Raw genomic sequence first — 12,199 nt, 5'->3', positions numbered from 1 at the left:
TTAGTTTAACCAGACCACTGACCTGATTAACAGCTCTCCTAGGGCTGGCCCGAAGGATTAGGCTTATTTTACGTGGCTAAGAACCAATGGTTACCTAGCAACGGGACCTACAGCTTATTGTGGAATCCGAACCACATTATAGCGAGAAATGAATTTCTGTCACCAGAAACAAATTCCTCTTGTTCTTCACTGGCCGGTCGGAGATTCGAACTCGCGACCAACAGAGTGGTAGCTGATAACGGAACCCGCTCACCCAGTGAGGAACTATATGTCGTGATATTCCGGACAATGTCATGACAGGCATGTGTAGGGAAGTTTTCCATTATGGATATCGTAAGCGTAATAAACTAGTTTAATTTGATTGAAAATTTCATTTACTCTTTTATCATGATGAAAGACTTACGACTTCCGAGTTATTAAAGCGATAGGTGACATCTCTTTTTGCTATAATCAGCTATTTTGACTTTGGAAATAGAATGGACAGGAACTTTAGTCTTTTTGTATTAAAGAGACAAATATTTCTGTGAGGACAAGGAAGCCCAAAGAAGGAAATGAGTTACGATCAAATCCTAAATTGTAAAAGGAAATTATCAGCTAAACGTCTAAAAGACTTGGCCCCTTGTAATAAAAATTTTTATCAATTAAGATTCATCGTCACTTCATATCCCTTAATAAAATAAACCCACTTTTTTCTTCAAGTAAAGGAATTTTACTTATCTCTTGCTGAAAAAAAAAAAAAAGGAAGTATATTAGCTGCTGATACATTCTATGCTTCTGCAGGAATCTTGTTTTAATTTGCTTTTTAATAGATAATTTGCTTTCTAGTTTCAAATGATACATATTTTTTTAAGAAGTTGTAGTGACATAATGGGACTTCATACTGAGAGTTATATCAAATCTCAAGTTTTGATACATGAAACATACTTTTTTTTCTTTTTTACTTTACCAGTTGAAATAAAAATACAAATTTTCCTTTAATGTTGTAATTAAGGATATTTTTAGCTTACATCCGAATAAAAAAAAAATTGTGCTGGTTATATGATATGGTTTCGCGCAGTAAGCCGGATAAGAAAGCGGATGTTAAATCAAAACTGATCCTTATTTAGGTTTTGGGAACGTTTTTACTCGAACTTTGGAAGATGAACAAATAATTTAAACATGGTATAATGTATTTTGACGTCCAAAAAAAAAAAAAATATTTGAGAAGCAGAAAAATCTATAGGATTATATTGCACATCCATCTAACTAAAGGATTATTAGCGACACTTCCCTACTAAAATTACTTTGGAGAAAGTGTTTGTTTGATAGACTACTACTCTCCCTAAAATGTTCAAGGTTTATAGGTGTGTTTGTTATTTTTAACTCCCATAGCTAAATAAATTGAACTGAAAGTTTCGTAATGATATCATTAGAGCGAAGGAGGGGTTTACTGTTTTTCCATAATATGTTGTGCCCCTAGTAGTTATTAATGGCTATTTATTTTCATTTTTTAAATATAAAGGCATTTAGCTTGTATACAGCACATAAACAGATTGAAGGTAAACATTACTTTTATATCTAAGTAGGATATATCAAAGTACAATGCTGATAACGAAAGAGGAGGTTCGTAATTTACGCTTTGTAAGATATATTTATAGTTTATAAAAAAAAATCAAGTGAAATACATATTTTGCTTATGCACAGAATGGCTTCTTACGTCCTAGAACAGTTAGAATGATTTCCCTCTGTTTGTATGCTAGTGTAGCTAAATAACAACTCTTAATATTTCTGTAAAGAAGCAACATTGCAAAGGAACGGACTGAGATGAAAACTGACAAACGCTATTGTGAATAAGCAGCGCGAGAGGATTTAGACCGTATCCCTTATTTTTCGGTAAATGGCGCTTTAATGAAATTCCCATCTCCAGGCTGATTACAACCGTGGGTTAATCGAGGTGCATTCGCCGAGTTAATTAACCCACCAGAGGTAGTTCGGGCAAGTCAATGGCAGCCCGGCCAATATTATTATTATGCCTAAATCCTGTCCATAATACGTTGCTGCCTTTGGCGTTAAGCAGTGTTTGGACCAGCTGAATCCAAAATGGCCCTCGCAGGCGAGTTTGTGAGGCATTTTGACGGAAGCCGGACGCGGGTGAGCTGCTTTTGTTTGTTCTTTAGTAAATATTAACCAAGAATTCTGCTGCCTGCTCGGTGGCAGATGAGATACGATTATCTTGTATTTAGCTTACTGGTGGCTTTAGATGTGATGTAAATTGTTGCTGTTAATATCAGTAGCAGTCGGCGAGCTTTCGAAATGTACGCGATCTTTGATTTATTAGAACGGCCGATGGTACACTTGAAATCGTATGATTCTTTTCAGTTGCTGTTGCTGTTAATAGAGATTCAACTTGCCTAACACTGGCACGAGTTCTTGATTCTGAAACAGCTCCTAATCTGTATCTGTGTTATACGTCACTCAGACTTATTTTAACGTGAAGTTCAACAAGAAATGAGATTTCTGCCAACATGTAAAACAAAGTTTTGTGATGATGTATTTTTTTAAGATTTATGCATCACCGTCCTTTAACTGAAATGAGCCTCCGTATAGTTTTCTCTGGGATTTCCATTTGGTGTTTACTGATGATACGTAGGGAATGTTTTTCTTTGATTAAAAAGCACCGTACTAGAAAAACTATTCCATTAAAATTTTCGTTAGTGCAGTGCACTTTATTAGTTCCTTGTGTATAATAAAAAAAATAGTTTTACAAATAAGTATAGCACACAAATAAGTGCATTACATATTATCGACAGAAATGAAAGTATAAAAAGACTAACGCGATTGCTCACCACTTTTAAACTAAAAAGACCAAATTCATATTTCATATAAAATTCAGATCTGTACCTATAAATCAGCAACAACTCTTTTAACTCTAAACCTTGAACTGTCACAGTTATCGAAATAAAAGAACGAATTTCACGACCCATTACTTCACTATGAGGCACAAAGTAATCCAACGACGAACAATGCGACGGTGAAGAGTCACTGTGGCCAGAGGGGCGTAAACACAAAGTAATGGATCACTTCCTTTCTGACGACGGGGAGGCTCTAGGGAAGCGCTGAGAGCGGCGCTTCATGCTTTAACGTTAAGCCTACGAAGGATTTGTGATGTCTAATGAACGCTGCACTTATTAAATACCATATTTTTCATTTGGTATGCTTATATTTTTTGCATCGTTCATGTTTCTTCAATTTTGATAGGTATTTGATTTCTGGTTTATTTTCTTTTCATTTTCAGAAATGCTTGTCATTTATCTGTAAACATTGTTGTTCTTATAATATCCTTGTTGTTGGTATTCCATTCCATTTTTATAAAATACACACAGATATATATACTGTATATATATGTATATATACACACATACAGAATATATATATTGTATATATATATATATATATATATATATATATAGAATATATATATTGTATATATATATATATATGTATATATGCATTGATATGTATATTTATATAAAAAATATCTTTATATAGCCTACAATAAAGCTTTTTTATTCTTCAGGATTGTTAGAAGTACGAAATTTCATTGTGATACTGCGGAAATGCTGCTATTAGAAAAGTATGTATATCCTGAGTGGTGTTTGTATGTATTTGTGTTTCGTTTATATCTTATGATTCTCTAATTTCTTGCATTTTTGGGCAAGGTGCTTTGTTTGTATTTTGCCTTTGTTATAAGTATTAAAATCTGTTTGAAATTTGCCTACGCTCTATATGGAATGATAAACAGATATATATAATAAGAATAAATGCATTCGTACATACCAAAACCTCTCTCTCTCTCTCTCTCTCTCTCTCTCTCTCTCTCTCTCTCTCTCTCTCTCTCTTTCGATTAGAATATTTTGAAATGGTCTGGTCCTGTCGAGAGAATGGCGGACGACAGGATGGCGTAGAGAGTGTTTCAATCATTTTTGTACAATTAAGGAAGTTGTATTGAAATGGATGAGCCTTTTTCATCACGCGAGAAAGTACGTGCAGTATAGAGGTGAATGAATTTATAGTCTCCAGTGGGGATCGACGTGCTGCTAAGGGGTTCATTCTAGATACAGAGTTATACTATTAATGTGGCACTGACCCTAGTATCCTCTTTTTTTATAGCCACCATTTATATTAGTGTAGCATTTGGTACATATATATATATATATATATATATATATATATATATATATATATATATATATATATATATATATATATATATATATATATATATATATATACATATATATATATATATATATATATATATATATATATACATACATATATACAGATATATATATATATAGATATATATATATATATATATATATATATATATATATATGTATATATATGTATATATGTATATATATACATGTATATATATGTATATATATATATACATCTATATATACTGTACATATATATATATATATGTATATATATATGTATGTATACAGGTATATATATGTATACGAGGTATGTCTACCAAATAACGAGACTGTGATTACACCTAATAAGCAAAGCAGTCAGAACCGGTCAAAACTGGATGCGTGGTGACTTTGAACATGTCTGAACCTGTACGACAAGCAGCAGCACTCCATGACGTTCAGTTGATTGTGAGTCGCCATGTTGTTTGGTTGTGTTGTCTGTAGTGGGCCTAAAAAATGCTAAGTTTAAAAGTTGAACAACGTGTCAGTTTGAAGTTTTTTGATAAAATTGCACAAAACACCAACAGAATGCTTTCAAATTCTTAGTACAGCTTATGGAAATCGCTGCCTGTCTCGTGCGCGTAGTTTGAGTGGCACAAAAGATTCAGCGAGGGACGTGAGGTTGTCAAAGATGATGAACGGCCTGGACGACCTTCCACTTCAAGAACCGAAGAAGAAAATGTAGAAAAAATCAGTCAGACTGTTCGAAAAGACCGCCGACTCAGTGTTCGAATGATAGCTGAATCTGTGAACACTGACAAAGACACAGCATGGAAAATTTTGCGGGAGGACCTTACCATGAAGAGGGTTTGTGCGAAGATGGTCCCGAGGGTTCTCACACCAGAGCAAAAAGAACGTCGCAAAGAATATTGCGTTGGCAGTCTGCAAAAATTGATTTCCTCTACGCCTCCGGGCAGTGGAAAAGAAGACAGCAGCAATGTGTTAGTGCAAATGGGGAGTATACCCGTATTGAAGGGAACAAGCATTAAATTTGTAATGCATATAAATAAAGGTGAGTTATTTAATCGGTCTCGTGTATATATATATATATATATATATATATATATATATATATATATATATATATATATATATATATATGTGTGTGTGTGTGTGTGTGTGTGTGTGTATGTGTATACATATGTTTGTTTATATATATATATATATATATATATATATATATATATATATGTGTGTGTGTGTGTGTGTGTGTGTGTGTGTGTGTGTGTGTGTGTGTGTGTGTGTGTGTGTGTGAGAGAGAGAGAGAGTATTTATAATCTAGAACAGATCATTCATCAAAATGCAGGCATTGGAAAGTTGTGTTAAATCGCTTAATCCTGCGAGATTCTAGAATCAGAGGATCATTTTTTGTTTGATTTAAAACGGAATCCCGCCACACAACGTCCATGACGCGAATTTCATCTTTCTCCTCAAACGCTGAACTTGACTTTTGTCGGAGCTTGCACATTCCTTTCTCCCCAGAGCAATTTTCACAGATCCTGTAAACAGAGGGGCCAAATTTGACCTGCATGTGTGCGATGAGGTGTGAGGCAGTGGGCGTTAATTGACTGTGTTTGCGTGTTTGCCCTCGCATGTTTGGTCTGCGAAGTTGATCCTTCACTTCCGATATACGCTCCCCGGATGCTGTCAAGTTGTCGGAGAGAACGAATGCATATAAATTCTTCCATTATTTAAGCTTAATTACCGGGAGGCGGGGCTGCCAGACACGCTAGGTTTTTGTCTCGGCTGCTCGCTGCATAAAAAAAAAAAAAATTGTTATTTACAATAATTTGTAAAAAACGGTACACGTCCCAGGTGCAATTATCTTGCCAGGTTTAACTTGCTGGTCATAAAATGAGTGTGTGTATTTTTACTTTACTTGCGAGGCGTGGAGGTAAATAAACTCATTCGAAACATAAATAGAGAAGTATTTAAGTAAATCATACTGACTGGCGTAGTGGTTTTTATAAACGTTTTGCGAAATTTATGTGAATTTCTGTCTGCAGATTATATGCAGCTGCTAACCTTTGATAAAAAGTAGGATTAGCATAGACAAAAGGTCGGCCAGCATAAACCATTTTAATTACGATTAATTTTCTTTCTCTTTCATCCATTACAAACCGAAACCACTTGTTCTGTTCTATCTCCCTTAAGCTTATGCAAGTGTTGGATCTATGCGTAATTGTATGGTATTAAGAGCCAACAAAGAGATTTCCTTAATTGCGTCCATTTTTCCTGCATCTCACTTTCCAAATTTCCCTCCATGTTATTTTATTTTACCTCCATTTTGCTTAGTAGCAGGACTGACTTACAATTTAACTTGAGCCAAGTTTGTTCAGCTGTACGATTCAGCTGCTCGATTATCACTCCTATTAATGACCGAATAAGCGCTAGATTCTTTCATATACACAAAAATATTTTTTTTCTGAAACTGTATTTTTCTGTAATCGTTCTCCTCTGAGTAATATTCAGTCAGGAAGTTCCGGCGGTAATTAGTTTCGCAAGATGCGACAAAAAGAAAAACAAGTAAAAAATGCACCGAAGTTTCTTCGGCGCAATCAAGTTTTCTGTATAGCGTATAATGCTGTATGAGCCGCGACCCATGAAACTTTAACCACGGACCGGTGGTGGCCTGTCCTATATCGTTGCCAGACGCACGATCATGGCTAACTTTAACCTTAGATAAAATAAAAACTGCTGAGGCTAGAAGGCTGCAATTTGGTATGTTTGATGATTGGAGGGTTGATGATCAACATATCAATTTGCAGCCCCCTAGCCTAGCTAGTTTTAAGTCTGAGGGCGGACAGAAAAAGTGCAGACAAAAAAGTGCGGACGGACAGACAAAGCCATCTCAATAGTTCTCTTATACAGAAAACTAAAAATGAATGCTTTTGAAGGGTCTTAAGCACACTGATTACACAGAGATAGCAAAATCTATCAGAGTGATTATTGCGGCTGAATTCCCGTTAGCTAATTATCCATAATAAAACGACGAACAATTAGTATTACGGTCTTATATAAGGATAATGGGAGTATTGGCCTGCACCCCTAGCCTACTCGCTGAAATTATTATAGGAATTTTCTATACTTGTATCTAACATTTAAAAACCTAAAATATTTCTCTAAAATGTTTAACTATGGATGCTTTTTGCTAGATACTAATAGATATTAATTCAATTTTTCTATTTTGTTTTCTAGTATTCGGTCAGTAGTTATTCAGGGAATCCTACGTACTTGTTAATTTAATGATCAATTAAAATCGGAGCAATGGTTGCCTTCGGCTATATGCTAATTAATGAGCATTTACTTTCTCTTTCTTCTTACTACTAAGTTTTGATGTAACACAATATCATTTTATTTGCTGTTCGTTCTGCAACCAAGTTTTGGGACCTGAGTCACGGTATTATGAACTACTGATTAGAACGGCGAAACTTGAGAGTATCGAAGTGATGTAAACCTGGTGATCGAGACTGACATTTTAATCACATCCCATTTTTTTGGAGCGATGCCCACGACAGTATTATTAGAAACTCAAAACTGTTTTAGAAACGCAAAATTGTTTTAGAAACGCAGAACTGTTGCAAAGCAGCAGTTTTAAATATGTAGATCTGAGACAGAGCTCGCATCTTGTGAATAAATGATTGTGATATCTTACGCGAAATATTTAGTTTAATTATTGGTTGCCTGTCAAACGAATTGTTAAGAGATACATTACTAATTTAGTGTGATACACGGTTCTGTCTAATAACTAAAAATCGTGTTTATACTAAAGCGTTTTATGTAAATGATTTATCATCGGAATCTAAGTAGATAAGAAATAACATTATGAAGAAACGAAAGTAAAATTTTAATTTGATAACGCAAACTATATATATATATATATATATATATATATATATATATATATATATATATATATATATATATATATATATATATATAAATATATATATATAATTAATTAAAATTTACTATAATGTGTGTTTATTAAAAGTACTTAGCCTACTCGCCAAACTCATAAAATCAATTTGCGAATAGATCATACATACAATAAATTTACACGTGTATGTCTAGACTAATGTTTAAGAATAGACAGAGGTATCATCAGTTTACCAATGTTTGTGGTTATTTATTTACATTTCGACTTTTTTTCCATAAATATACAAGCAGCAGGCGGTGATCATGCTTGCCTTGTCCACGCCGAACTAGCAACACACGACATGCTAATTAGAACCAAACTTTCCTCCGCCTCTAAAACTTCGACACGCGCGGCGTTTTTATCCCTCTTCCCCGAGAGCGTCATTAAGGAAAACAATTCTCCTAATGGAAAACACCTATTATGTATATTTGGGATCCCCCCAGCTGATGATAAAGCAAGGCGTAACTCGACGTGGGTGTCAAGCAGGCTAACTTCGTTACGACTTCACTGGGGTCGTCCCCAGCCTGACACCTAAGCCTGGAGGATTATATGCGGAAGTCCTTGGACTTTGACTTTTACTTTTCCGCTTTTCCGCCGCCGTTCACTCAGTCAAATCACGAGTTGGTTTGCGCGTCGAAGGGACTACTTTTTGGGCGTTTTGTATTGGTAATTATTCTGATTGATTAGACCTTAGAATCTGATTGATTTCTGACAGCCTCAAGGCTTTCATTGCTAAGATGTATCCACTTCCAGGGCATTCACTCCACAAAGTCATGTCAGACAATCTCCTTGCTTTTAATCACCCTGAAGATTGAGCAATCTAGGCGCGGGGAGCGGCGCTGCAGCGAGATATCCGTTACGCGGGAAATGAATGACGCAGGCTTAATCAAATAATAGAATTTGCTAATGAATGCCAGTCTCTGTGCGTCGCCTGAGAGGCAAGTTTGTGTTATTGAATTAGAACCGAAATCTGATTATGATAATTATGGGCAACTGAGCTGGATATCATGCTTTTCCAAGGCAAAATTTCCCACGTGATTAACGCAAGAAAAATGGGCGGCCGGAAGCCGATCTTATTTGCATAGCTTGCATACGTCACGATGGCCAGCGTGTGATATGATTGAGAGTTATTAATGATATTAGGACTATGCAAATGAGCTGTTCCTTCTTCATTATGCAATGAAGCATGGTTACATTTTAATTGATACTTTAATATAATCATATCAAAAGAAAAAGATTGCGAGCTATTTTGCCTTCAGCATTGAGCGTTGATTTACAGTGAATTTTTTCCTGAACATTTTAAAGGATAATTTCGTCTTCTTTATTTTGCTTAAATAGATTTGCTTGAACACTGAATTTCATCCGTGTAATTAAGAAATTAATTCTTCCTGCTGTTCAGCTGAACCTTCAATAAAAATTGTTCGTATTTGACGTAAAATGACATACCAAGTATTTTTAATATAAAATACAGATTCCTCAATTTATGTGCCTGGATCATTCCCATTTCTTAATTAGTAGCGCCATCCTGCTCCTAAAGTCAAAATAAGCTCAAGGTAAATGCCGAAGGAAAAGATACCTACTTAAATTTATATATTCATCGAAAAACTAAGACTTGGTTTAGATATAACTTGTACAGGAGGCAGGAGATTATTCCCGTATCCTAATTAGCAGCGCCAACCTACGTCTAAAATCAAGGTAAATTCTAGGTAGTTTCAACTTTAAATTATTATATTGCTCTTCTCGTGAGGTTTATGCAACTATATTCTCCAGACAATTAACAGGAATACCTATAGTTTATTCTTATTTTCTTTAAATCTTTGAAGTTCATCAAGCTTCGTTATATTTTCAGATTTTTTTTTTATGAAATTCCTTTGTTTTTATATTGCAAGGGTTTCAGGTTCCTTGTCACTATAATTTCATACAATATGTACTTTGCGTGCAATTCCCATTTCCATATATTCCCCGTAGCGTTGTCTTTTCCATTTTTCTTTAACTAATGTTAGTTTAAAAGTATCATCATTATAGCTCTTTATATGTCTTATTTCATATTGATGTCCTCTATCTTTTCTATGTAATTATCGATTGTAAATATTGTTACTCAAGATCACCCTTCCCTACCGTTACTTGGTAACATATTTGTAACACAAAAATTATTTTGATATTCCTAACATTATGTCATGCTCTCTCTCTCTCTCTCTCTCTCTCTCTCTCTCTCTCTCTCTCTCTCTCTCTCTCTCTTTCCCCATATTCCATGCATAGATCTGTGAATAATATTCCCGTTGTTTAATCTTTCAATCCAATTCCCATCCCACTCCAAATCTCCAATATGAGACTCCCTTTGTTGAGTTCAGCATCCCCTAATTATATCATCTGCTCTCATGGGTCATCTTCCCCCTTTGCAAGATGCAAGAGCCATGAGATCAAGGGGCGTTACATCTTGCTCATGAACCCCTTCTCTTCAGCATACGAACCGATAACGTTCAGAGAAAAATCATTTACAGATATGCATCGCTCCCGGGTTTCGTTTACCCTGAACGTAAGCGGCTAATTTTGTGGGATGGATATAATCTTTAGCAGTGGGTTTGCGGAGTTGCTGCTTATGTAGATTAAGATTCTATGATGTTAGTCCGTTTAATTTAAGGTTTTTCAATACGAAAGACTAAATGAAGAGGAATTTTGATGTGGTGAGGACCACCACATCAATCACATATTATGAAGTAATATCATAATCAGAATCTTTGTATGCAACCATGATTCACATACACGCCATTTGCAACTTTTTGCTTAAATTTTGTTAATTCAGTCATTATCTCAACATCAATACTCTGAGCTTTTAATGCAGCAATATGTAAATTTCTCATTTTTTTTTTTTTTAGTTTTTTCAGCTTCTATATCCTGCTAGATTTATGAGTCTTCTAATTCAAGCCGTAATGCCAAGATAGTTCTTCATTGGAGGGGTGGGTAGAGCTCTCGGCTAGCACGCTGTTGGCCCAGCGTTCGACTATCCGACAGCCCAGTGAAGAATTAGAGGAATTTATTTCTGGTGATAGAAATTCATTTCTTGTCATAATGTGGTTCGGATTCCACAATAAGCTGTAGGTCCCGTTGCTAGGTAACCTGTTGGTTCTTAGCCACGTAAAATAAATCTGATCCTTGAGGCCAGCCCTAGGAGAGCTGTTAATCAGCTCAGTGGTCTGGTTAAACTAAGATGTACTTAACTTATACATTTATTCAAATTACTTTTGTTGATATTATTTCATACTATTGAAGAGTTTTGATTTTATTTTCCGGTTTTAATGGCAAAATAGCTAAAACTAACTTCTGAATTTCTCAAGCTTATCGTAATTAATTAGAAATGTATGTCGCCATCAACACGTACCGTAGTGTTCCGATCAACATTTTAGTCTTATGATATTTTTGCATCCAGTAGCTGCTTTAATGTTATCGGAACATGTAATCTTGTTAACTGTGAGTGATTATTCTATTACATCTCTTCAGTCCTCTGTTTTAGATTAGGATAGGCTTAGAAAGATTGATTTTCTTGTTGTTATAGAATAATGTATAATTTTAGTTCATTTAACTACGATCGATCATTCCTTTACTTCTCTTCAATCCTCTGTTTTAGATTAGGATACGCTTAGAAAGAATGCTTTTCTTGTTGTTATAGATTCTATAACAACAACATTATTCTATAATATAGAATAATGTATAATTTTAGTTTAACTGGTCATTTTTGACTTCCCGTGTCTTCGTGCGGATCCTGACGATTAGAAAGGTCATTTATCTTGAGTTATGATCTCGTGAACAATGGCATCTTGCGTTCAAAAAGAGCGGTGGAAGATTATATGTTCCGGATAGCATTTAATTCTATCATACGAACAACATTAATGAGACTTTTATTACTGGATTAAATATAGATGGAGACAATAGAAGAGTTGATACGTTTGAATTAATGAAGAACTACTCAGCAAAAACTGTTAATAGATTCAAGAGAATCGACTCTGGCATTTCTATACGGCCGTGGCAGATCGTGGGT

General features: G+C 35.0%; 1 protein-coding gene across 1 annotated transcript; it reads left to right on the top strand.

Annotated features, from left to right (window-relative positions):
* The first annotated feature begins 4,601 nt into the window (after positions 1-4,601).
* LOC136839851 (protein GVQW3-like) lies at positions 4,602-8,978 on the top strand. The gene is made up of 3 exons (XM_067106182.1): positions 4,602-4,652; positions 4,830-5,185; positions 8,879-8,978. The coding sequence occupies exons 1-3, from the start codon at positions 4,602-4,604 to the stop codon at positions 8,976-8,978; spliced, it is 507 nt and encodes a 168-aa protein (XP_066962283.1).
* Positions 8,979-12,199: the final 3,221 nt, after the last annotated feature.

This window comes from Macrobrachium rosenbergii, chromosome 6 (genome assembly GCF_040412425.1).
Source record: "Macrobrachium rosenbergii isolate ZJJX-2024 chromosome 6, ASM4041242v1, whole genome shotgun sequence".
In the NCBI taxonomy this organism is placed as follows: domain Eukaryota; kingdom Metazoa; phylum Arthropoda; class Malacostraca; order Decapoda; family Palaemonidae; genus Macrobrachium; species Macrobrachium rosenbergii.
The sequence above is the reverse complement of the archived record's forward strand: the minus strand, read 5'-3'. Positions and strand labels throughout refer to the sequence as shown.

Bases quoted from the DNA above. Each gene is read 5' to 3' on its own strand.
- LOC136839851 (XM_067106182.1), top strand. From the start codon at position 4,602: ATGTCTGAACCTGTACGACAAGCAGCAGCACTCCATGACGTTCAGTTG. The intron at 4,653-4,829 runs GTGAGTCGCCAT...TCGTGCGCGTAG, and splicing joins TCCATGACGTTCAGTTGATT to TTTGAGTGGCACAAAAGATT. The intron at 5,186-8,878 runs GTTAGTGCAAAT...GATTTCTGACAG, and splicing joins AAAGAAGACAGCAGCAATGT to CCTCAAGGCTTTCATTGCTA.